Source organism: Pseudorca crassidens, chromosome 2 (assembly GCF_039906515.1).
Source record: "Pseudorca crassidens isolate mPseCra1 chromosome 2, mPseCra1.hap1, whole genome shotgun sequence".
In the NCBI taxonomy this organism is placed as follows: Eukaryota; Metazoa; Chordata; class Mammalia; order Artiodactyla; family Delphinidae; genus Pseudorca; species Pseudorca crassidens.
The window spans coordinates 37533908-37560991 of record NC_090297.1 but is presented as its reverse complement, the minus strand read 5'-3'; the positions used below and the strand labels follow the sequence as shown (position 1 = coordinate 37560991).

At 38.9% G+C, this 27084-nt stretch overlaps 3 protein-coding genes across 13 annotated transcripts in view; 2 read left to right on the top strand and 1 right to left on the bottom strand.

Annotated features, from left to right (window-relative positions):
- IPP (intracisternal A particle-promoted polypeptide) overlaps positions 1–5713 on the top strand; it is a 40069-nt gene extending 34356 nt beyond the window's left edge. For all 6 annotated transcript variants that reach the window (XM_067725970.1, XM_067725968.1, XM_067725972.1 and 3 more), the window contains one exon: positions 3719–5713. In XM_067725970.1, the coding sequence (XP_067582071.1) occupies positions 3719–3943 (225 nt within the window). In that variant the 3' untranslated portion in view covers positions 3944–5713. The remainder of the gene's footprint in view (positions 1–3718) is intronic.
- Positions 5714–7568: 1855 nt separating this feature from the next.
- TMEM69 (transmembrane protein 69) lies at positions 7569–11519 on the bottom strand. Its single transcript, XM_067725979.1, has 3 exons — positions 11375–11519; positions 9776–9915; positions 7569–8610 (listed from the first exon to the last, which is right to left on the bottom strand). The coding sequence occupies exons 2-3, from the start codon at positions 9827–9829 to the stop codon at positions 7897–7899; spliced, it is 768 nt and encodes a 255-aa protein (XP_067582080.1). The 5' UTR covers positions 9830–9915; positions 11375–11519; the 3' UTR covers positions 7569–7896.
- A 46-nt stretch (positions 11520–11565) lies between these two features.
- The window catches only part of GPBP1L1 (GC-rich promoter binding protein 1 like 1), a 55179-nt gene continuing 39660 nt past the window's right edge, over positions 11566–27084 (top strand). The window contains exon 1 of one of the 6 annotated variants that reach the window (XM_067725976.1): positions 11566–11705. The gene's annotated coding sequence lies outside the window, so the exon portion shown is untranslated. Of the gene's footprint in view, positions 11706–12420; positions 12639–13086; positions 13247–14058; positions 14080–27084 lie in introns of those variants that run through there. The other 5 variants (XM_067725974.1, XM_067725975.1, XM_067725977.1 and 2 more) reach the window with 5 other exon arrangements.

The following is a 27084-nucleotide window of genomic DNA, read 5'->3' as shown; positions in this document are numbered from 1 at the left end:
TCTTTTTTTATTATAGCTGACCTAGTAGGTGTGGACTGGTATCTCATTGTGGTTTTGACTGGTACTTTCCTGATGGTTAATTAGGTTGAGCATCTTTTTTTTTTTTTTTTTTTTTTTTTTTTGCGGTACGCGGGCCTCTCACTGTTGTGGCCTGTCCCGCTGCGGAGCACAGGCTCCGGACGCGCAGGCTCAGCGGCCATGGCTCACGGGCCCAGCTGCTCCACGGCATGTGGGATCTTCCCGGACCGGGCCACGAACCCGTGTCCCCTGCATCGGCAGGCGGACTCTCAACCACTGCGCTACCAGGGAAGCCCAGGTTGAGCATCTTTTATGTGCTTATTGGTCATTTATCCTTCTTTGAAGAAAAATCTGTTCTAATTTTGTCCATTTTAAAATGGATTATTTGTCTTTTTATTACTGGATATGAGTTCTTTATATATTCTAGATGCAAGTCCTTTGTCAGATATATGACTTGCAAAATTGTTTTCCCATCCTATGGTTTTCTTCATTTTCTTGATGGTATTCTTAGAAGCACAAAAGTTTTTAATTTTAATGTCCAATTTATTTTTTTTCGCTTGTTGCTTGTGCTTTTGGTGTTATAACTAAGAAACCATTGCTTAATTCAAGATCATGAAGATTTATGCCTACTCTTCTTTTAAAGTTTTACAATTATATTTAGGTCTTTCATTAATTTTTGAGTTAATTTTTGTATATGGTGTGAGGAAGAGGTCCACCTTCATTCTTTTGCATGTGGTAACCAGTTGTCCCAGCACCATTTGTTGAAAAGACTCTTTTCCATTTGATTGTCTTGGTATCTTTGTTGAAAATCAGTTGACCATAAATGTGAGGGTTTATTTCTGGACTCTTAATTCTATTCATTTATCTATATATTTATCCTTATGCCATTACCACACTGTCTTAGTTACTGTAGCTCTGTGGTTTGAAATCAGAAATTGTGAGTCCTCCAACTTGGAATTTCTTTTTAAAAGTTGGTTTGGCTGTTCTGGGTCCCTTGAATTCCATATGAATTTTAGGATCAGCTTGTCAGTTTCTACCAAGAAGCCAGCAGGGTAGTGACAGGGATTACATTGAATCTGAGATCAATCTGGGGAGTATTGCCATCTTAACAATATTAGGTCTTTTCATCTTGAACATGGGATGTCTTTCCATTTATTTAGGTCTTCTTCAGTTTGTTTCAACAGTGTTTTATAGTTTTCAGTATCTTGCATTTTGTTGGTTAAACTTATTCCTAAATATTTTATTATGTTTGATGCTATTGTAAATTGAATTTTCTTAATTTCATGTTCAGCTTTTTTCATTCCTAGTGTATAATAATTTGATCAATTTTTGTATATTCATCTTATATCCTGAAACCTTGCAGCACTTGTACTCTGTTTTTGTGGATTCCTTAGGATTTTCTATGTACAAGATCATGCCATCTATAATTAGAGATCATTTTATTTTTTCCTTTCCAATCTGGATGGCTTTTATTTCATTTTCTTTACTAATTGCCCTCGCTAGACCCTCCAGTATAATCTTGAATAGAGATGGCAAAAGTAGAATTTTTGTTTTGTTGTAAAGCATAATTTTGATTCTCATGTGTGACAAGTTTCAAACTTTGGTGATATTTCAGGTTCCTTTCACTTTCTAAGTGGTCTCTATTATATGGGGGGAATAGAGAAAGTGAACTTTCTGAGGGCGCTTTCTCTTGCTAATGTTTCTCTATGGCTAAAAATGAATAGATTTTCATTTCAAAGTTAAGTGCTTATCAGTAATGTTACCTTGGTTTTTCATGCATAAATCTGAAATGTTATTGTTATTTACTGTATACTAAAGTCCTACATTATAGATTCAAACCCTAAAGATAATGTAAAACATGTTTCTGGTTTTACAGAGTTTATTTTGAGGGGACTCAAAATAAAAAGCAAATTGTAGTTAATACACTGATAGAAATGAAAGATAAACATTACTGAATGAGCCCCATGATTCCCTTACTCTTCTTGTCCAGAGCCATTTTTGTAGGGGAGCAAAGGTTAGCTCTCCCTAATGATAAACATAAACCCAACATCCTGATTTATCTTAACCAGCTATAGGTATTTTTGTGAATATATCTATCTTTTAAAATGAGTATTTTTTCAGCTGTGAAAACTTTGTGATGTATTCTGTAATTTCATATAATCAAATAGCCTTCAAGTTTAATATGGTCCTTCAATTTCAAAGGATTGTCCCTGGTGTTAGTATTTCAGAATTTCATTTAAGTTCAGATCAGCATCTATAATGTGCTGGTTCTATACTGGGTACCGGGATGTGAAGCTCATTAAGTTGCTCTCCTCAAAAAGTTCACTCTCTAGCACTGATGAATAATCTTATTTCATCTTTTATGACTTTATAAACTTTGTGCATCATATGCTTTATTTTCAGATTCTTTTTTTTTAATCTGGAAACTTTTTCTTTTCTCTCTTGATTATTTCTCAGGAACTTTATTAGCTTTCCTGTTTTCTGGGTATAGACATTTTCCCTGGAGTAAGACTTTACAGTCATTTTGGATATAGCAGCTTATTGAAATTTCTTCAGTGAATAGTGTATACCAGGAGTTAGCAAACTTTCTATTAAAAGGCCGGATAGTAAACATTTTAGGCCTTGGGGGCCACATACAATCTCTTCTTTTTCCATATATATTTTTTTAAATAAACGTTTTTTAAAATATTTATTTATTTATTTATTTGGCTGTGTTGGGTCTTAGTTGCGGCACGTGGGATCTTCGTTGCTACATGCAAGATCTTTAGTTGCAGCATGCGGGATCTTTAGTTGCGGCATGCAGGTTCTTTAGTTGTGGCACACGGGATTTTACTTGCAGCATGTGAACTCTTAGTTGCGGCATGCAGGATCTAGTTCCCTGACCAGGGATCAAACCCGGGCCCCCTGCATTGGGAGCATGGAGTCTTAGCCACTGGACCACCAGGGAAGTCCCTTAAATAACCTTTTAATATGGAAAGATCATTCTTAGTTTGTAGGCTTACAAAAATAGGCCCTAGTTTCCAATCCCTGATCTGTACTACCTTTCTGAAAATATGTTTTGCAAATTACTAACTGCACCAGATGGTCCTTGAAAAAAGGAATCCATGTTCGAATAAATTTGGCCAGTGTTGTTTACTGTATTGTTCTCTTGGAGATTTATAAGACCTATTATATTAAAGATTTTAAAAAGTCCTTCCAGACTTCCCTGGTAAATTTCTAGATTATCTCTTGGTGACCATAACTTATAATTAATCACAGATATATTTTTCATTACTTTCCTCTAAATTCACTATTTTAAACTTCAATTTAAAATGTTCTATATACTTATATGACTAGATTGTGAGTTTGAAATTTAAACATGTAAAAAGGACCAGAGGGACTTCCGTGGTGGTCCAGTGGGTAAGACTCAGCACTCCCAATGCAGAGGGCCCAGGTTCCATCCCTGGTCAGGGAACTAGATCCCACATGCATGCCGCAACTAAGAGTTTGCATGCCGCAACTAAAAGATCTCGAGTGCTGCAACAAAGATCCCCGCATGCCGAAATTAAGACCCAGCACAGCCTAAATAAATAAATAAATAAAAATAAATATTAAAAGAATAAATAAAAATTTTAAAAAAGTACCAGAGTACCTAATTTCTCAGCACTTTTCTCTGTTACCATGTTATGGCACTGCTAACTTCTTTTTTTCTCTTATCCAGGAAAAGTGGGTTGAAGTTGCTTCAATGAAAGTGCCTAGAGCAGGCATGTGTGCTGTGGCAGTCAACGGGCTTCTGTATGTTTCTGGAGGTCGATCTTCCAGTCACGATTTCTTGGCCCCAGGTACCTTGGACTCAGTTGAAGTTTATAACCCTCATTCAGATACATGGACAGAAATTGGTAACATGATCACCAGTCGTTGTGAAGGAGGTGTTGCTGTACTATGAAATAGTAAGCGTAAGAGAGCACAGGCAACATTTTGAAAATACAGGATCTCACCTTTTGCAAATCACACTTGTGTTTGGTGATAGGTCCCTTTCATCTGTTGAGTTTTCTGTGAATTTGGTAGATAAATGAGTAAAAAATGATTTTTTTAAAGAATTTGAGTGAGAAGCGATATGGAATATATCCTAAATCAATAAAGAGTTCACACAAGTTTGCCAAGCTTACCAGTAGATATGCTGTTTATGCTCTAGAATTGTCCAATTAAGAGTAGAGTCCTATTTGTAAAAATGATTTGCTAGAAGCTTCTTGGCAAATAGTCCCTTTAGCTGCTTCTCCAGTGCAGTTAAGCTGTAACATGACCATTGTGTCATTTAAGAATATCAATGAGACAGTTTAAAGATATCTATACATTCATGATTCAATCCAGAGTGCAATTTTCCATGGTCATAGTTTACCCTACAAAGAAAAGCCAATGAAGCAACTTCCTACTTTTATTTTATTCCAGTTTTCACTAGTCCAAAACTTTTTATTAACAGCAGGAAAACTGGGAGGGACATGTGGGAAATATCTAGCTATTTATATATATAAGTTTTCACCTGTTGATAACAGCATAAAAAAGCTTTTGCTCACTTATGGTTTTGTCTTGATGCTGGAATGCAGATGAGGAATTAATAGGAGGTTCTTAGTGACAGTCCTTTATTGCAATAGGATGATGTAATGGGTGATAGAGCCCAGCAGGCTGAATGCACCTTTTTCTACATAGTTACCAAAAATACGTTTAGCTTTGGGAAGAGGGAATTTATTAGATTATCAAGCTTGGTAAAGCATACTCACACTTGGGCAAGCCTAAATATGAGTTTAGTACAAAGCTGCTGCCTGGCTTGGAGAAGATGGAATTGTAGGTACCTGTAAAACTTTTTACAGATACTAACTCATAAGTGTACGCTGAAAGGCCTCTGACCCAAAACTGCTTCTCAAAACTTCTCATTTTCCCTGAGAAGCATTCTAAAGAATTGTTTTCTGTCCATTTCTGAGACGAAGATTCTTTGTGTACATGATCATCACTTTTAAATTATTTCTACTAGTCAGTTGGAGCCATATATATTAAAGGTCTTATACATTTAGGTTTACCTGGCTGTTCCAGGATTTGATTTGTATATCCCTGATTTCCCCTTTCCTGTACAATCCTCCAGTATATTATAGGCATCAGTGGCTTATTTAGATAGAAAACCTTTGGTAAGCATTAAAGACTCAGGCAGCACTCATATCCAAAATATTTGGATAGACTCACAAAGATACTTTCCTTCATAACTTAACCATATGCATATATTAAGAAAAGCTTACGTAGTACAGACAGAAAGCTCTGTATCCCATTCTTTGGGGTACCCTGAAAGTCTGAAGGGTCACAGATGCCTGGCTGGGATCTGTAAAATGTCAAGGAATGAAGTATCAAGATAATTTGTAAACTATTTGAGTTGTAACTCATGTGCCTTTAATATATCTAGTTAAAGAGAATCTGCATTCTGGTTCAAGAGATTTACAAATTTTCCTATCATTTAATTTTCATTATTGCCTGATGCCAACCTAAAATGGCACTATGAAGGGAGGCATTTTGTACTGCTGTGGCAGAAATGTAGTCAACACAATCAGTGTTTGGGCCTAATAGGTCCAGACAATGCCTGAAAATAAGTAATTATAAATATGATTATTTCCTAGGTAATGACAGATTGTTTTAAAAAGAATGTACTAATAAAGTATCTTGATTTCTTTGCTTTTTCTTGTATTACTAATTAATTTAGCTTATTAGCAGCATTCCTGGATTATCAAAGTGTAGTAGGACTGCCCATGATTTTTAGTGTTTCAACTTTAAGGACTTGCACATTTAGTTTTACATTTAATTCTGTCTTCTGAGCAACTGTTAACGTGATCTTCCTCCAAAATATTTAACAATTCAATATACTTCTAAATATCCTGTCCAATGTACTTAAAAATCGCACACTGTAGAGAATTCCCTGGTGGTCCAGTGGTTAGGACTCAGAGCTTCCACTGCAGGGGGAACGGGTTCAATCCCTGGTCGGGGAACTAAGATCCTGCATGCTTTGTGGCGCGGGCAAAAAAAAAAAAAAAGTGGGCAGTTAGCCTAAAAATATGACTTGCCCGTATTCTGAAAGATTGAGATCAGAGAAAAGTTTTAAGTTTGTGCAGTCCTCATGCAATTTAAGAGAAGCAAAGAAGTAATTTTCCTCACTGAAACAATCTGAGTAGGATCTGAGAAGGATCTTCTGAAGAGTATGAGCTTTCTTTCCTTCAGTATCAAGCTGTAGTAAACTTTTCTCTACATTAATAAAGAAGGATCGTGTGGTGATTTCAGCCACAGGCTTTTAACTGGTAAGCTTCTTAATGATCAGAACAAGCTCTAGCTCTATAGTGTTATATTTGTTAATATATAATTGAAACAACAGAATTGAAACAACAGAATTTATCGTCTCACGGTTTTGGAGGCCTGAAGTCAAGGTGTTGGTGGAGTTGGTTCCTTCTGAGGGCTAAGAAGGAGGGATCTGTTCAAGGCTTCTCTCCTTGGCATGTAGATCTTCATGTTCACATGGTATTCTCTCTGTATATGTGTTTATCTCTACATTTTCCATTATAAGAACACCAGTAATATTACATTACAACCTACCCGTATAACCTCACTTTAACCTTATTAATAACTCTGTAAAGACCCTGTCTGCAAGTAAGGTCACATTCTGAGATGCTGTGGATTAGGACTTGAACACACAATTCATAAAAAAATCTTGTAACAGCTGTGTAACAAAGTAAACAAGTTACCACTCTAGATTATGATCTTTCCACAGCAAGAATCATTAAAGTGAAAATTATATGTATATAATTTACTTACGAAATTTAAGTTACCTAATATTCGAATACTTATACAAAGGTAACGTATACCAGATGATACCATTTCCTGATTTAAATTCTTATAACATTGAAAATGTTTCTTCTTTTTTATGAGACTAAGCATCTCAAAAGACTAAGTTTTAAAGTTAGAATTCAAGGTGTTGCTTTTACTGTTTTAAAAAAGCTTTTGTGTGAGTTGACATGCAAAACTAGATAGAACATTAAGATGTCTCCAGCTTGACTTTTCCTAGTTTGTATATCCTAGAGCCTTTATTCTTTTAACTATATAACTATTTTTGACCAGCTGGTGTTATGTTTGGAGATGTTGCATCTATACTCTGCCAAATATCCTGGTAAAACCTGGAAAATGTGTCTAGCTTTTCTTTGAACATAGTTTTTCCCTCGTGACACTGCTCCCTACTGACTTCAGAGCCACAGATCATTTCAGTTCAAATAACTAGGTTGTGCCAGGTAAAAAGAGCTTGGAAATGCAATTCCCAGGGGCAACTGCAATGAAAACTCCACACTGGAGCCACCTATTGTTTTCAGACACTCATGGATACCAAGTTTTCCTCTGAGGGGGTGTGTGTGTGTGTGTGTGTGTGTGTGTGTGTGTGTGTGTGTGTGTGTGTGTGTGTGTGTGTGTGTGTGTGTGTGTGTGTGTGTGTGTGTGTGTGTGTGTGTGTGTGTGTGTGTGTGTGTTTTCAATGATCCTAAAGCTCTAGCACAAAGGTTTTTCATCTTTTAATTTACATTTTTCAAAACAATTAAAACATTGAAATTTTTAAGTGGATGACTATAAAGTTCATAAAAAGACTGAATGAGAACTATAACCTAATATAACATGAAAAGGACTTGTTAAGGGTTTTCAAGCTGTTTCTCAGTGATTCCTTATAAAATAAAGATTTCTAGAAATGAAGAATAATTGGGGAAGAATAAATCACCACTGGTGGGAAAAAAGAGCTAAACTGGAGAGGTAGAAAAAGGTGATGCCAAAACACAACCTTACAAGGCTCCTAGCCAACATGCTAACGTCATCTACAGAGTAGTTTTATATTTATTCTACTTGCCTAAGTCTCTTGGGTCCCTTCTCTGGATAAAAACCTTTAACTAGTAAAGTGATTACAAATGAAATAAAGGCCACTAAAGTGACTACTATCCTCAGGGCTTTGAACCAATTGGGATAATGTGGCAAGAGAAAAAGTTCAGTGTGTAATGCTATCCCCAAACCTATTATTACTGTGACTATAGCTTCACTGAGTCTTTCAGAAATAAAGAACGCAAGCCATGAAAACACAACAGGAGCTGTACTATTAGCTAAATTGAGGAAGTCTGGTTTGGCTGGACTACCTTGTGGCAGAGTAAAACCCCATCTGATCCCTCCCAAGAAAGATAGGAAACTGGCTCCATAAGCCATCTGAGTAAAAGCTAATACGGGAATATAAGTCTTTGTCATCACCATGACCAGTGGTGGAGCAATGAAGGGGATTAGTCCTGCCAGAGTTATGTATAATGCTGGCTTTGGGCTGTCAGGCAGGTAACTGATGGTTTGTGGTGGCCTGGCTGGAAGTACTGCTTGCTCTTGCTTCTTCTTAAAGCTGCATGGGGAAGTGTGATAATATTGTGTCTTGCTCATACACACTGGAAATGATGAGACAAGCCAAGGCCTTGGAAACAAAGGGGAAAAGTTCTGCTGGAGGCCTGTTTTGAGAGAAAATGTTTCTATTCTCCTTCTGACTCCTAGTCTGATTGTGGAAGGGTACTTCAGCATCTATAGGGAAAACAGAACGAGAAGACAAAAAACAGATTTAAAAAAAGGAAATCATCAAATGTTTTAGTCCCAATCTGAGACAATATAAAAACAAACCGCCTGCTTTCTGTTAGCACATCGAACTTAAAGAAAGGTTGGACTACAGGATGATGTTATTATTGCTGGCAAAGACTATTAAACAGCTATACAACATGCAAAAGAAACTACTGAATAGAAACCAGTGATATATTTTGGCCTACCACTAAACTTATCCCATGAAAGAAATATCTGAAGGAGGAACAGCTAAAGACTAGGTCTTCAGTTTTTGGCATTCTAAACTGCCTCTTCTATTTATAAATTGCAAAAGAAGCAGCACTAATTACTGTGGAAATGCTATTTTATGTAGAGAAAATTAAGCTTTAGACACTGCATAATTGTCATAGCTTCATGCCTTTCTACATATGTCTGCCTAGAATTCTAGATTACCATTTTTCTATCTAGGGAACTTATCTTTAAAAATTCGGCTTGAAGCTTTCTCCAATCTGATGTAATCCTCCTATAAGTACCATATACACACTTCCATCATAATTCTCACGGTGAATTAAAATCATGTGTTTACTTGTCTGTCTCAGTAGACTTGAGAGCCAGGACCATATATTTTTCTTTGCCTTAAAAAAAAAAAAAAATCCCCAGTACCTTTCATGGTACATGGCCAAAGCAATAACCTCTCTTGCTGATTCTGTGCTTTAGTGAGTAGATTCCATACTTCAACAGTTAAGCAGATCAACATGAACTCAAAAAATGTTGGATTAAAGAAAAAAATGAAAGTTATTTAAGAATCTTGGTGGTTACTCAAAATGCTAGGAATGATTCCATCTTGAGGCTTTTTTTTTCCTTTTTGTCTAGAATGTTCTTCCCTGAGGTACCTGCATGGCTCATTGCCTCACTTCTGACCACCCTATTTATAAATGCAATCCTTAAGTCTACTGTCCCTATTCCCCTTCCCTGCTCTATAGTTCTCCACAGCACTTACCACTTGACATATTAGATGTCACTTATTTATATTTTACTCTTCCCCCGATCAACCAGAATATAAGAGGGTAAGGATTTTTGTCTTCTTTTTCACTATTGCCTAGCCAAGCAATGCCTGGAAAGTAATGCTCAAATATTTGCTGAATAAACCAACCTTTGAAGATGCTCGAGAAAACTTCTGGATGAAGTGAACCATAGTGGGCCCCATTGAAAGTCTTGCTTAGGAAGATGCCACACAGTTCTGATTAATGTATTTTTATAGCTCAGTGGAACATCTGAATCAGAAGCATGTTGCTGTGTACAAAACAAGATGTCATTTAATTTTCTTCACTTTATACATAAGTTTTAAAAAGTAGTAATTCGGGATAATTTCTTCCATATAACAGTTCCTTTGAAAACAATAATTAATGTTTTCAAAATATCAGTAACATTAAGTAAATAGATCCTTTTCTTCTCTGAACCATTCTTTTAGCTTTTGCTGTTTGGTGTAACAGAAAGAGTAATGCACAGAGACAACAGATCTGGATTTTTACAAATGCCTCCATCATTTCCCAGCTGTGTGACCTTGGGTAAATTGCTTCCTTGAAGTGCCAGCTTTCTTATCTTTAACATTGAAAATCATAGCTTGTCTGGTCTATTAGTTATCTATTTTGGGACTTAGCTTAAAGTAATGATAGTAGCAATCAATACAATTAGCTGTGAATCAGGCATTGTAACTATGTAATTACTGTAACTATTGAATAACCTCATCAACTTGGTGTTGAAAGGCAGTAATAGCCTGTTAAGTTAGAGTGCAGACTTTGGAGTCAAACAATCTGGGTTGGAATCCTGGCTATTTGACTTTGGACAAATTATTTAACCTGGCTATGGTGCAGTTCACTCACCTATAAGGCTTATGATAACTACATAGGGTCGTTGTAAAAATTAAGTAAGTTAATACATGTAAAAAGCTGAGAACTGTCCCTAACACAAAGTAGGCACTCAAAAAATACTAGCTATTATTCCCACCTTACACAATGTAAGCAACCAGTAAGTGGCTGAGTGAGAGAGAATATTATTAATCCAGATCTGTCATATTTACATAAGTCCCATTCTTAACCAAAAGAATAAGGTGTCTAAAAATCTAAAACCCACAGTTGCTGCTTAATTTAAAAACGTAGTGAACTAATTTCTTGATTACAGATCTTAGGGCTGGTTCAAGAAATCCTGTACACCAGCCCGTCAATGTCTTCATTCTGTATATATGTATAAGGAAGCAAGTAGGGAGTTAAGTTATCCCGGGTCTCTGAATAGATGTTAGATGACACCCACATCCACCTACTGACTCCCAGACACACATACCTGCAGGGCCCACACACTCACCTTTGTTCAAAATCACCTTCGTAAGGGATTTCAAAAACCTCAACGCTCCCTCAACCTTCCAAACTCCCTAGGCACTGTGACATGTGCTTTCCAGCTCAAGAGTATTAAAGAGAAAAGTGACTGCCTAAAGGTCGGGGACGGCAACTGGTGAGGGGGTTAAGGACAAAGACCCAAGGGTTAATCCGCTCAATTTGGGTGAGAACGCTCAATATTTCCACTGCGCCAAATAAAAGAGTTGCAAACTGCAAGCCTTAGAGCAGACATCAGAGAAAAGGGGACACAAAGATCCCCGGGAAACTTTGCCCAATAGTATCCGCGGCCTCAGTTTACTCCGAAGCCTTGGTGCCCCCCTTTCCCAACCTGCACCTGTGACAACAGCCCTACTACTCACCTGCCAGCGTCGCGCGGGGAGGTTGAAAGCTGAATTGCAAGAACAGCTTGGTACTGCGGAAAGCACTTCCGGCAAGTGGGGTTAGATAGCCCTCCCCACTTCCTGAGAGCCGAAAAAAATGAGTCCGGGTGCAGACTTGACCAGTGCTAACTGGTTCCTACAGGGGAAAATCTTAGTTCTAGTGGAAGCCAGCTTTTGAAGTCTGTAGGGTACCTGAACGGTCCTTGCCTTTGTATTCCAGGTTTCCCAGCCAGCAGAATCTGCCTCGCAGAGTTCGGGAAGGTAGAGTGCAACTACTGAAACCATCTCAGAGTGATGGTGGTGGAGGAAGGTAGGAGAGATTTGGAGTCTAGGCCAAGTATGACTTGGCCAAATTGCTTGCCGTCTCAGGAACTCATTTTTTACTTTGCATAACAACAGGGTTTCTAGGAGCGACGGGGCGTATCTCACGCCTCATTAAGGTCCTGAACTAATACTATTTAAGAAAAAACAAAAAACTGTTTTCACTTCATTTTCTCTGCTGGTAACTAGAAACTTCGTTAAGAAATAAACAGCACAAGGGGCAGGACTTTCATTTCCATGAAGGGTGTGAGGGTAAGAGCCTTTAGGGTGACCCGGAAGTTAGATTCCTTCTGTCACCCTCCGCTTTAACTTTTGTTTGTGGGCTTTGTGACCTTGAGCAAGTCCCTTCCCTTCTCTGGGACTCCATTTCACAGTCTATCAAAGGAAACACCATCAGGCAATTTGCGCGTTTATCTGAAAACAACAGAAACGCTAGCCAGTTCCTCCATTCCTCAGGATTCTATGTAGTCTAGCTTCCTGGTTGCCGACCGTCACATGGTTTAGCCTCCCGTGCAGAATGGGCTCAGAGAATTCTTCCTAGTAGTAACACCTTCTAGTCGTGACAGGCTTTCACTTTTGTTTCCTTCTCTGCCATGGCAGCGCCACCCCTTCCCGTTGTGCGATACCCAATGAGACTTTGGGCCGGAGAAACGGCTTATCCGCCCTGGCACAGGAGCAGGCTCCGGCCAGAAATCCGCCCAGCGCTGGGGCAGGGGCGTGTCGCCAGCGGTCGGGCGGAACTACCACTCCCAGCGGGTAGCGCGTCGGGAACAGCCGCGCAGGCCTCCAGATCCCGGCCGTGCGGCCCGTTGGGGGCTGGAGTCTTAACGGCGCGTGCACGTGAAGGAAGGAAGGAGCCGAAGGTGGGACGGGGTCGGAAAACACACGAGTCTACGAAACCGGTTTGTTAGTACTTGTAGAGGTAGTTTGGAGATGCGTGCTTGCCGAGAGGTGGGGTGTGGGAGGGTGCAGAATGAAGGGGCGGGGAAAAACGGGTACACACATACCCACCCACCCACTCATTCACACGCGCCCTGGCCCTAGTGTCGGGAGAGGGGATGTGAAGGGGAGTACCAAACCCAGCTGGTCTCCGCCTCTGAGGCGGTGCGAGGAAAGGCAGAGTGTTCAACTCTGCAGAGGGGCGGGGGTTGACCATGCGCCGCCTCGAGCCGCAGTGGAGGGAGCTGGGGGCAGGGCAGGGAATAACCGCCGTTCTCGCGGCTAAACGTTGGCAGCTTGGGGCGTCGGGCGGGTCACCAGAACAGGGCTCACGCGCGTGCGCGTGCGCCCTTGTGGGCGGTGCGAGAGGGTGGGCGTGTGTGAGGCGGGGTCAGATTAGGGGAGGGCCGGACTGGTCGTCGCTCCTCCCCCTCCACCCGCTCTGCCCCTCCTGGGCCGTGTGGGCCGGGCAGCCATTTTGGGAAGAGCTTTGTTATGGTTGTGGGCTCTACACCTCTGCCGGATCAGGAAGCTGGGGACGCACCCTCAGACGCCGCGACTGGTCCCTAGCTGTAGCCCTGCCGCTGCCCGGTGAGTGGGAGTTCCGGACGACGGGGCGGTAGGGGATCTTGAGTGGTCCGGCGCAGGGCTCCGCCCGGTGCCTGACGGGCCGGCTGTTGAAACAAGTTGAAGAAGGCTCTCACACAGGTGGTTGGGTGTAGGTTGGGCCGGGGACCGGGAGCAGAGCTCACGGGTCGTGTGGTTCGGACGGGGCACCTTCCCCCGCGCGTGGAGCTTTGCACATGAGCGTCGCCGCGACTCTGCCGGAGCGCTCCTAGTTCAACTTTGGTCTTCGGGTCGGAACGCTCACCTGCGGCTCTCTGGCTCCTCTCCAGGCGTTCCGGCTTGTTGGTGGTTGAATAGCTTGGTTTACGGGTTTTTTTCTCCTTCTTGAATTAGAGCCAAGGGCTTTTGTTTTCCAATGATGGAAAGTCTAAGGGAAAAAAGCGTGTAAGTCAAATGTGGGGTATCTGAGGGGAAAAGAAGAGCTTTAACCCCCCCACGCCTGTTCCCAGCGTTCCGGTTCCCCCTGGTAGCGAGGTGTTTTCGTTGATTTAGATTGTCTATCCAGCACCTACTGACCCCTCCCTCCCTGGAAACAAAAAAGGCTGGTCGATCTTGAAGTGTTTTAGTGAGGATTTTTTTCTGTTTTACATCTACCTCTCCCCACCCCCGTGAAATTCAAAAGAAAGGCTGAATCTAAAATGGCTGTAGCTTGGGGAAGTGCCCTGAGCTTGGTAACTTAAATACGTTAACATGTCTTAAATTCTTAGTTGTTTTTCCTACGGGGACAACAGCTGGATCTTTCATCTTTTTGCAGTTTGTGTCTTATGTTGAAGAGTCTTCGCTAGGTGAAAACAAAGGTGAGGCTAAAGTAGTTTGCTTACTCCGAAAGTTTACATAAGAGTGGGTGCGGTTTGGGTGGTTTTTTTTTGGTAGTTGCTTATAGTTTTGAAATTGTGCTGTGGTGTTAATTTATCAGCCAAGTTCGTGCTTTGAGATTGGTTTGCCATATTTGTTGAAATACTTGCTCTTAACTTTGATATTTATAGCTTATCTGGAATAAACAAAGTTTATGGTGGCTCATGTTTTAGTTTAGTAATAGAAGTCACATTCTTTGTAAATCCCTTCCAAAAGTAAAGTGATTGGTAGTCTTCAGGACACTCAGATTTATAGTTTGGTCATTGCTGGCCTTTTCTAAGGTCTTTTATGTGTAATGCTTGAAAGAGAATCAGAGTGCTGTTAAGTTTGGGACATTTATTAGAAAAGTGTAAGACAACAAGTGAAAACATTTTAGATTTGGAGTGTCTGATTGTTGTACCCTTTCAAACAAAAGGCTGTCTTTTTGTTTGCTGACTTTTTTTTTTTTTAAACCTTTAGATCCAGAAGTTTAACGGAAAACAAAAAGGCATAGAATGGAAACCAAAAACAGTTAACTTCAGTATTTGGGAAGATGCTTGAGTTTCAGTCTGTCTAAAAGATAAAATAATAAAATGCTAATTGTGAATGAGAAGTTTGGAATTAATAGTAAAATAAAGTGTCATCTTCCTTCCCTAGGGAGTCAGTTTCAATTTACCTTTCTACATTCTTTCAATACAAAAGTTTACTTTTGTCAACTCCCCTAGGATTTGTTGTTCTTAAATTATTTTGGTGGTTTTACAGGACAAAAGTGCTTTATAGAAATTACAAGTCAGTTGCTTTGTGTTTTGCTGTTGTTGACTACTGGACCTGTAAACTTGGGTGAGACCTTACTCTGATTTTTTTTCAGGATACTCAAAACAGTTTGTACATATTGATATAAGTATTCTTTCAGTTTATTCTGAATAGTATCTTATCAGAGCTCTTGAAATTTGGTGGTGGTGGTAGGGTGTTAGGAAGCCATTTTTCTTTTGAATGAATTCCATCTTACCAGTTTTCTCGTCAGTGGCTGTTTAGTAGCTTGGCTGAGGAGAGCACATGCAACCATTTTAATAAGTTTGGAATGACAAGAAATCTGGGACACATTTCTGCTTATAATTCATTTTTAAATGCTTAAAGATAAAACCTACAATTCTGAATCATACTTCAGCAGATTGCATATCTTTGTTTTATGATTCAGTGTATATGCACTTAGTAATAACTCTAATGTACCAGAGGCTGACAGTTGCTCGAAGTGCTTTATATTTATTAACTTGTTTATTTCCGTCAGATAGATATTGTTTTATCCCCATTTTTTAGTTAAGGAAAATAAGTTCAGAGATTCATCCAGCTAGTAGGTCACAGACCCTGTATTTAAACCTAAGCAATCTGTTTCCAAGTCACTGTGCTTAACCATTATGGTTGCTACCTTTAACCATGAAAATAAAAATAAGACTATTGGAAAGGTGAGACACAACAGTTTTTTAAATATCCCAACTGAAAAAGTAGTTCATGGAAAAGGCAAATTTTGGTGTATGTATTTATGGTTTTTCAAATAATGGGTGGGATGGGATATCTAGGTGATACATAGAAAACATGCTACTTCATAACTGACTATAGTTGCCGTTGTCTGCAATTTGATATGTGGTTATGCTGAGAGCTAGCTGACCAAGTCACTTCAAAATCAGGCTCTGATTTTTATTTCCCACTGAAGTCTGCTCAAAACAAAACTGGCTATAATCAAACTTGAAAAATAGTTCAGTGAGATGAGCTGAACTTCTTTTGTCCACAGGTATATATCTTAACTAAAGAGGTAAAATATTGCTAATGTTATGTAAATTGAATTTTTGTAGGTGGTTTAAAATATACGAGGCAAATATTTAAAGGAGTCTAATAGTTGTTTTTCTTTACTAAAGCAAATAAGGAGCCTTTGGGACTTCCTGGCGGTCCAGTGGTTAAGACTACACTTCCATTGTAGGGGGCGTGGCTTCGATCTCTGGTTGGGGAACTAAGATTCTGCATCCCACATAGGGCGGCCAAAAATAAATAAATAAATAAATCATTTTTAAAATAAATAATGATAATCAGCCTTTAATTGATCTGTTGGAAAAATTATTTTTCAGACAAAATGGTTCAAACTTCTTTTAAGAAAGTTTCTTATAAGAAATGCTAGAGGCTGTACTATTGTACTGTTGTTCCTGCCTGTTAAGGAGTAGGAATACCTAGATGACTATAAAACATTCCTGCCCCACCCCCAGAACTTAGTAGTTTAACAGATAAGCACAAAAATATTCACAGGATAACAACACAGAAAGCTATCATTCTTAAGGGAGTTGATTTTTTAACATACTCATTAAGCTTACCTTCCTTTTCTGTAATAAAACTACTTTGCCATATATCAGTCAGATGTCAGGCTAGAGAATCACCAGCATGAACAAAGTTTTAGTGCACTTTTCTGAGCAGCAGGTCTGTTTATGTTGAACAAGTTTGTTGTTTGTTTTTTTTTTAAAGAAAAAATTGAATTAATTTAAGTTAGGCTATTCTTTATATTGCAGACTCCTGTTTCTGCTGATTATATGTTTAAATTTCATTATATAAAAAAGTTCTCTTCTGAATTACTGCTATCCTTGAAGTTTACAAGTATGTTGAAAAGTTGGTTTGGGGGTTCTTTGGTTAGTTAATTAAAAGGTAGAGCTATTCCATTGTTCCAGCTATGTGTTTATGAATGATTAACTGTGCTTTTTAATTAATCTTACCAGGTATGGTGGAAGGATAGTGGGAACCATTTATTGTGGGCTTCATAAGCTAGAGACTTGTAACAGAGTCCAATCATTATTCCTTAAAACACTTGTTTAACATACTTGATATTAACCCTTCTATAAGTGGGTGTACAGAGGATCCAAGAAGTTAAGTGGTTTATATAACATAGTGAGATGTGGGGACTCAGCTTTCTCCGATTCCAAAGCTGGGTTTTCACCACATCATGGTAGAGAGATAGCATGGTACGATAATTAAGGGCAGCAGCATTATAGCCTGGGTTTGAACCTCTGCGTTGCCACTTACAGCTTTGAGACCTTGGTGGAGTTTTAGTAAGATTTCTGCCTGTTTCTTTCTCTGTTAAATGGAGATAATAGTACCTTCTCATAGGGTTTCTGTGGTAAACAAATGAAATAATATTTGTAGAGTTTTTAATACAATGCCTGTCCATTGTAAGCACTTCATAATTGTCAAGTAAATTGTTTGAAATTGTCTTTAATGAACATCCTTTTACCAGTTGAGTGAAATTCTGTGAAATCTGAACAGATTGTTGGACGTGGACTTTTAGGTTTTTGTTTTTCCTTTTCTAGATATTTTCTGTTGACGTCTCTTGTTTATTTGAATCAGGATCCAGGTCCCACACATGGTAGTTGACTGATATTCTTTCAAGCCTCTTAGTTTGTATGTTTCTTCTGTTTTTTTTTCCTTGCACTTTGTTGAAGAAACCAGGTCATTTGTCCTGCAGTTTCCCACATTCTAGATTTTCCTGATTTCCAGTAAATTGGTAGTTTTTTTTTTCTGGTTTGTTCAGTGATTCTCATCTATATCATTTTCTCACAATTTCTCTATTGAGCAGCATAGAATAATTGTATGAGTTATTTATCCTCCTTCAGTCTGCTTGTAAAATGGAGTGTTCGGTTTGGTCCTGTGCCCAATTCAGTGTTAACTTTTCTAGGTAGTTTGTTTCCTGTCCTTTTTTTTTCTACATAGTATATATTTGTTGTATTATAAAATTGAGTTAAGTATGCTGGGTTTGTAGTGGTTTTGTTTTCTTGTTTTGGTTACTAGTGAATAGTTTCCTCAGCGTATTTGGTCAGAAAATTTCTCAAAACTGCATTTTTTTTACCTGTTGTTTATCCCCCCACCCCCCAACTATTAATAAGCATTTTATTCTTAACACTTATGGAGTACTCACTATAGACCAGACACTTGGATTTTTTTGTTTTCCCTGGGAAAAATATCCAGGCACTATTCTTAACACTTTGCATATATTCACTCATTTAATCATCAACTTTCCAACAATCTCCAAATTACAGGTAATGATTTGAAGCAAAAAGAGGTGCCCAACGTTGTGTATGGAAAATTTTAGAGGCTCTGAATGACATTGATTTCCTGGAGAGAGGATTTACTACATAAAGTGGGAATTGATCCCCCCCGCCAAGAAAAAAAGAAAGTGAAGTGACTTCTCCAAAGTCACACAGCTAGTACATGGCAGAGCCAACTAGATCCAGAGTCTGCTCTTCTAACTTAAAAGTAATGTTTGGATTAGAAGCACAGTTTATTCTTGAAAAGAGATTTTTAGATATGCTTGTAAGTAAAATGTGCTTGAAGTAAAATGTAGGTTTCGTAATATAGTAGTCACTACTATTAAATGTTTCAATTATAAAAGACAGTATAGTTTTTTAAAAGTGACAAATAGCCTATTTACTTATATTCATAGGAAATTGAAGCCTTTCACAGTCAGCACAGCTGCAGATATTTGATAAAAGTTATCACTACTTGAATGACTTGTCTGTAGTGTAGTTGATACAGTGACTTTTGATTTTTGTGCGGGGGGGGGGGGGTGCGGACATGCCACTCGGTTTGTGGGATTTTAGTTTCCTAACCAGGGATTGAACCCGGGCCCTCCGCATTGAGAGCATGGAGTCCTAACCACTGGACCGCCAGGGAAGTCCCAGATAGTAGTGACTTTTGGAGCAAATACTATAAAAAACATTTTTGCTGTTTTTAAAATCGTATAGTTTCAGATACTTTTCATAAATCTAATCCACTTAGTTATCTGAATCTCACAGCCAGAATTTATTGTGTCAGTTTGCATCAGGTGATAAATGTACTTTTGTAACATACTATGCTTATTTGGAACTGTTGTGATTTAAGTAAATTTCATTTCTGTTAGTGGGATAGGTATGGTTGTAGCAGGTGCTTGTCCCCTTTAAATGACAAAATATTGGAAAGGCGATAACTACCTGAGAAAGTTTATAAATTTTAGTCTTCAAAAATTTTATACTTTATGAAATTAGTTTCAGGAAATGTTTTTTGAAACTGAATTCATTTTCAAAATGTTTTTTGAAAATGACTTGGAAGAAGGCACAATGATTAAAGTTTATTACTAATGGGAAGACTGGCAAGATTCCTGTGTTGGACATTCTACTAATTGGGCTTTAAGGTTATCCTTTGTTGTTTCTTTTGTCTGTTTACCATTTTAAGCCTGTTCCAGTATTGCCTTTTTGTGAATCTTAGTGGGAGAGGAAGCTGGAAAGGACATGTAACTCGTAACTTGTATGCATGCACACATATGCTTTCTGCCCCTGGTAGCTGTGCCCCAAGCTGTGCCTATCAAATACACTTGACTGGGGACTTGAATCTGGAGTGAGAGAGATACAAAGGAGCAAGGACAGTTTAGAATTAATTCTATTGTCTGGTGGCAGTGGCAGAGCTAGCTAGTGGACAGTTTCCTGAGAGACTTCCTGTGATGTGACCTTGGTTGGTGGTTTTGACTGCTTAGCTTTACTTGAATTTTTACAGGTTTGACAAATCATTCATTTTTTGAACTCCCAATATCCTACTGATAAATTTCCTTTTCTGCTTAATCTACCTAAATACAGTTTATTTTTTTCAACCAAGGGCCCTGATTTGTAAAATTGACTAATATAATTTGCTCCTTCTAAAAGATTTAGTTACTGCCTCTGTTTAGGGTGATCTCCTAACTCATGAAGTAAAAACACTTCCATGAATGTCTTTTTTAAAGACAAACTTAGAGAAGAATTTTTCCTTTTATCCACTCCCAATTCTTAAAAGCAGTAGTTCTCAACCTTTTAAAATATATCTGAGGTAAGGCCTGGGCACCATTAGTTTATTAAAGCTCCCCATGTAATTCTGTCTTTAAGTAATTCTTTTATTATTACAAAAACAGTGTTGTGATGTGTAGATAATTAGAGTATACAGATATGCGAAAATAAAAACTTGACATTCCTATCATTCAGAAGTCACCACTGTTAACAACTTTTGGTGCATTTTTCCCCCAGATCTTTCTCTAAGCACATATGTGTAGGCTTTTATTTTTATTTTACGAAAATGAGATCAGTTTACAACTTGGCTTTTTTTGTCCAGTGATGCCTACAGTCCATGTTCATTTCCTCTAGTATGCAGGTTCTATTATTCACATTTCCCCAGCTGATCCAGAAAAATGTTTGTTACCGCTGGCTGGCTATCCAAACTGTTGATAGTATCTAAACTAGGACCTTTTCACATATAACACTTTGTTTGGGGAATTCCCTGGCAGTCCAGTGGTTAGAACTCAGTGCTTTCACTGCATGGCCCGGACTCAATCCCTGGTTCGGGAACTAAGATCCCGCAAGCCTCGCAGCAATCAATCAATCAATCAATCCCACTTGTTTAATTTCTTTTTGTCTCTTTTTTTTTTTTTTTTTTTTTGGCTGCTTTGGGTCAGTCGTTGCTGTGCGCAGGCTTTCTCTATTTGCAGTGATCAGGGGCTACTCTTCGTTGTTGTGCGCGGGCTTCTCTTTGCGGTGACTTCTCTCGTTGTGGAGCATTGCCTCTAGGTGCACAGGCTTCAGTAGTTGTGGCTCACAGGTTCTAGAGCGCAGGCTCAGTTGTTGTGGCGCATGGGCTTAGTTGCTCCACAGCATGTGGGATCTTCCCGGACCAGGGCTCAAACCCGTGTCCCCTGTATTGGCAGGTGGATTCTTAACCACTGCGCCACCAGGGGAGCCCTCTTTTTGTCTCTTTAATCTAGCTTAGTCCTTATTTTTCAGTGACACTGACTTTGAGACTGGACTGGTTATCCTGAGAATGCTTCTGTACAGTTGCATTCTTGTGGTATCTCTTAGTTCGTTCCTTTTGTTCATGTATTTTTCTCTAAAGTTTACAGCTAAAAGCTTGATGGATTTATATGTAAATACTTTGGCGAGAATACATCATAATTCTATCTCATTTTGCATCATGTCATAAAGCACATAATACCTGGTTGACCTACTTTAGTAATGCTAAGGTTGATCCTTGGATTAAGGTAGTAATAGCTGGGTCCATACATTAAACAGTAAGATTTCCCCCCTTGCAGCAAGAAATTAATTTGGGTGGTGCTACTTTGTACTGCGTTCCCAGTTTCTTACCAGTCATTGGCCTAATTTTTTTAAAGACAGCTTTATTGAGATAGAATTTACATAACATAAAATTCACCCACTTTACATGTACAATTTAATGTTTTTTTTTAGTTTATTCACAGAGTTGTACAACCATTGCTACTATCTAGTTTTAGAACATTTTCATCACCCCAAAAAGAAATTCCATAGCCGTTAGCACTCACCTCCTCAACCCTAGGGAGCCATTAATCTCCTTTCTGTCTCTGTGGGTTTGCCTATTCTGGACATTACCTATAAATAGAATTATATGGTATGTGGTCTTTTGTGTCTGGCTTCCTTCACTTAGCATAATGCTTTTAATGTTCATACCTGTTTTAGTATGTTTCGGTACTTTTTTTTTGCCACATAATATTTTGTTGTATGGTTATACCACATTTTGTTTTTCCATTCATCGGTTGATGGGCATTTGGATTGTTACCTCTTTGCAGCTGTTATTAATAATGCTGCTGGGACTTCCCTGGTGGACACAGTGGTTAAGACTCCATGCTCCCAATGCAGGGGGCCCAGGTTCGATCCCCGGTCAGGGAACTAGATCCCTTGTGCCACAAGGAAGATCCCGCACGCCGCAACTAAGACACAGTGCAGCCAAATAAATGAATAAATAAAAAATAATGCTGCTGTGAACATTCATGTCTAAGTTTTTGTGTGGATGTATGTTTACATCTTTCTCGGATCTTTCTAGGAGTAGAATTGCTGGGTCATAGGGTTAACTTTTTAAGAAACTATTTTCTGAAGTGATCTTATTATTATACATTCCCACCAGTAGTCAGTGTATGATGGTGTCATTTTCTTCACATCCTCAGCAGCACCTGTTATTGTCTGCCTTTTGATTATAACCATCCTAGTGGGTGTGAAATGGTATCTTACTGTGGGTTTGATTTGCATTTCCCTCAAGGCTAATGATGTTAAGCATCTTTTCCTGTACTTATTGGTCTGTTGTGTATCTTGAGAGAAATGTCTGTTCCTTTGCCCACTTTATTTATTTATTTATTTATTTGTTTATTTATTGTTGCTGTGTTGGGTCTTCGTTCCTGCACGTGGGCTTTCTCTAGTTGCCGCAAGCGGGGACTACTCTTCATTGCGGTACGCGGGCGTCTCATTGCGGTGGCTTCTCTTGTTATGGAGCGCGGGCTCTAGGCACGTGGGCCTCAGTAGTTGTGGCTCGCAGCCTCTAGAGCGCAGGCTCAGTAGCTGTGACGCACGGGCCTTGTTGCTCTGCGGCATGTGGAATCTTCCTGGACCAGGGCTTGAACCCGTGTCCCCTGCATTGGCAGGTGGATTCTTAACCACTGCGCCACTGGGGAAGTCCCTTTGGCCACTTTTTAATTGGGTTATCTTTTTATTCTTGAATTGTACAGGTTATTTTTTTTTAATTGAGTTGTAATCCACATATATCTTATTAGTTTCAGGTGTATATGATAATAATTTGATAATTATAGCATATATTGTAAAATAATCAACACAGTAAGTCTTGTTAACATGTGTCGCCATATAGTTATAGAAATTTTTTTTCTTGTGATAAGAACTTTTAAGAACTTCTCTCTTAGCAACTTTGAAATATCCACTACAGTATAATTAACTATAGTCACCATGCTACACCTTACATCCTCATAGCTTATTTATTTTATAACCGGAAGTTTGTACCTTTTGACCCCCCCCCTTCACCTATTAAGCCCACCCCACCCCACCTCTGGCAACCACCAGTCTCTTCTCTGTTAATGAGCTTGGTGTTTTTTTAGATTGCACATATAAATGAGATCATATGGTGTTTTGTCTTTCTCTGTCTTATTTCACTTAGTATAGTACCGTCAATGTTCATCCATATTATTGCAAATGGCAAGAATTCATTCTTTCTTATGGCTGAATAATATTCCAGTGTGTGTGTGTTTGTGTGTGTATGTGTACATACACACCACATTTTCTTTATCCATTTATCCATCAGTGGACACTTCCTATATCTTGGCTATTCTAATAATGTTTCAGTGAACGTGGGAGTGCATATATGTTTTCAAGTTAGTGTTTTCCTTTCCTTTGGATAAACACCCTGAAGTAGAATTGCTGGATCATATGTTAATTCTATTTTTAAATTTTTGAGAAATCTCCATACTGTTTCGCATAGTGGCTGTACCAGTTTACATTCACACCAACAGTGCACAGGGATTCCGTTTTCTCTACATCCTCGCCAGTACTTATTTCTTGTCTTTTTGATAATAGCTATTCTAACAGGTGTGAGGTGATATCTCATTGTGATTTTATTTTGAATACAGTTCCCTTATCAGATATACGATGTGCAGATCTTTTCTCTTAGTCTGGGTTGTCCTTTCACTTCCTTCATGGTGTCCTTCGGAGCACAAACGTTTTATTTTGACGATGAAGTCTAATTTACCGTTGCCTAAGCTAAAATCACTCCTGTGTTTACTTTAGCTGTTACACTAAGGCCTTTGATCCACTTGGAGTTAATTTTTGTGTGTGGTGTAAGATATGGTCCACATTCTTTGTTGTTGCGAGTGGACATCCAGTGATCGTGGCACCATCTTTTGAAAAGAAAGACCATTTTTTTCCCATTGATATATCTCGGCTTCTTTGTTGAAAATCAGTTGGCCATACTTACTAGTTTTATTTCTGGATTCTTGGTTCTGCTCCATTAATCTCTATGTCTATCCTTATGCCAGTGTGCAGAATTGAAGCCCTTTATATATTCCTTTTTAATTGCATGTCTTTGTGTCTTTCATCCAGAATTTGGTATTGATAATACACTTGCATTTTTAAATAATTTTGCTTTATATGACTATATCCCAAAACTAATATTGTTATTCATTTTTTGAAACCTTATATGGTATCGTATAGTTTTCAATTTTTACAACTTTTTTATTCTGCTTTGTGAGAGTCACCCATTTTGCTTATACATATATCTAATGTAATTATTTCCTGCTGTACAGCATTGTACATATATACCACAATTTAATCAGTCTATTGGTGGACATTTAGGTAATTTAGTTTTTTGTCTACTGTATACAATTCTGTAGCAAACATTCTTATATATTTTGTCTTACCTTCATGTATTTTTAAGATTGGTGGGTCACAGCAGTGCCACTACTGGACATATACCCTGAGAAAACCGTAATTCAAAAAGAGTTATGTACCACAATGTTCATTGCAGCACTAGTTACAATAGCCAGGACATGGAAGCAACCTAAGTGTCCATCAACAGATGAATGGATAAAGAAGATATGGCACATATATACAATGGAATATTACTCAGCCATAAAAAGAAATGAAATTGGGTCATTTGTAGTGAGGTGGATGGACCTAGAGTCTGTCATACAGAGTGAAGTAAGTCAGAGAAAAACAAATACCATATGCTAACACATATATATGGAATCTAAAAAAAAAAAAATGGTTCTGAAGAACCTAGGAGCAGGGCAGGAGTAAAGATGCAGACATAGAGAATGGACTTGAGGACACAGGGATGGGGAAGGGTAAGCTGGGACAAAGTGAGAGGGTGGCATTGACATATATATACTACCAAATGTAAAATAGCTAGCTGGTGGGAAGCAGCCACATAGCACAGGGAGATCAGCTCAGGAGATCAGCTCAGTGCTTTGTGACCACGTAGAGGGCTGGGATAAGAAGGGTGGGAGGGAGATGCAAGAGGGAGGGGATATGGGGATATATGTATACGTATAGCTGATTCACTTTGTTATACAGCAGAAACTAACACAACATTGTAAAGCAATTATACTACAATAAATGTTAAAAAGAAATTCAGAAAACAAAAAAGAAAGATTGGTGGGTCCATAGGGGTTTCACAGCTTGAACTTTGTATTTGTCAAACTGTTTTCCAAAATGGTTGTACAAGTTTAGGCTCACACCAGCAATATATGAGAATTCCCTGTTGCTTTATATTTTTATCAGCACTTGATAGTTTCAGGATTTGTTTTTGCCAGTTTGGTGGGTGTGGAATAGTATCTCATAATTTTACTCAGGTTTTAAAAGTATGTATGAGTTTGTGAGTGATTCAGAGTAATGTTGTTTTCTTAACAGAAAGAACTGTAGTGGAAGAAATCTTAAAGGTATATTATATCCTCTTTTGGTTCATTGAAAGACGTGACCAAATTTCATAGCCTTTAGAAGTTCTTAGGTACACATTAATCTCCTGAAATTAAAATAAATAACAAGGTAGAATATGGCTTTGGGCTCTTTTCTGTGATGAAGTATCAGTGTGAAGGTTAAAAATAAACTTAAGCAAGGCACCAGTAACCCTGGAGTTCTTATTGAGGACTTGGGAGGGAAACTGATGCACAGTTAGGAAATGAGTATAGATTACTGTAGGGTTCCTCAGTCCTTTAGAGGCAGTGAGAGTGATAGACATTTAAAACTAAGTAATAGGGCTTGGACGCGGGTTTGTGCCCCGGTCCGGGAGGATCCCACATGCCGCGGAGCGGCTCGGCCCGTGGGCCATGGCCGCTGAGCCTGCGCATCCGGAGCCTGTGCTCCGCAATGAGAGAGGCCACAACAGTGAGAGGCCCGCGTACTGCAAAAACAAACAAACAAACAAAACTAAGTAATATTCTTTTCAAATCATGAGATTTGGAAAGGAAATTTTAGGGCCAGTGAATATCTGAATTTTTCCAGAGTTAATAATCTTGGACTCTGCAGTTAAAGGAATAAAGAATGTTCAAAGAGAGCTCTTAGGAACAGTTAAAGGAGATACTAATTGATAGAGTTGTCAACATCTCTTAAAGAAATTATTACTTGGGACTTCCCTGGTGGCGCAGTGGTTAAGCATCCGCCTGCCAGCGCAGGGGACACGGGTTCGATCCCTGGTCCAGGAAGAGCCCACATGCCACGGAGCAACTATGCCCGAGCGCCACAACTACTCAGCCTGCGCTCTAGAGCCCATGCGCCCCCAACTACTGAGCCCGCGTGCTCTAGGGCCCGTGCTGTGCAGCAAGAGAAGCCACCTCAATGAGAAGCCTGTGCACCGCAACGAAAAGTAGCCCCCACTCACCACAACTAAAAGTCCACACGCAGCAACAAAGACCCAACGCAGCCAAAAATAAATAAAATTTAGGGGAAAAAAAGAAATTATTACTTTTGGTCATCCTGTCTGTAGTAAGAGATTATCCCACTTGCTATTAATTTAATCCCTGCCAAGCATAGGGGAAATAAATATGTAAACAGGTAAATATAATGCATTGTGATGGATGCTTGAGTATAGTTATGTGCATGATTTAATGCTTCATGAAGTAGAAATTCCATGTGAGAACTGAAGACCTGAAAATGAATGAGATGGTGAAGAGATTCCAAAGAAACAAAAGTGCTGCATCAAAGCTTTTAGGTAGCTGTTATATTTACAGAGCAAAAGAAAAGAGAAAAGAAGTAATTAAGGGTAAGAAGACCACCAGGATATCTTGATGCAATGGTTGCCACTCTTGCTGCTCCCTGACAAAGATTATACCGGCGCTTTGTGAATATTATCAATATAAGGATGCCAACTTTCCTCTTTCCCTTCCTTCCTTCCTTCCAAACATGAGTTGTCCTTTTTCTCAAGATTTTCTTTTACGGCATTATTGCCTTTTCTCTTATGAAATGATAGTATTAGGATATATTTTTTTAATGTTCTACTTATCCAAATAAAATTGCCAACCTGTATCAGCCCTTGAAACATATTTTGAAATTTTATAGTTGATGCAGTCCAAGTCTGCAAACTACTGCTCTAATGATGTAATGTCATGGAAACCAGGAGAAGGATTTTAAGATAGGATTGGC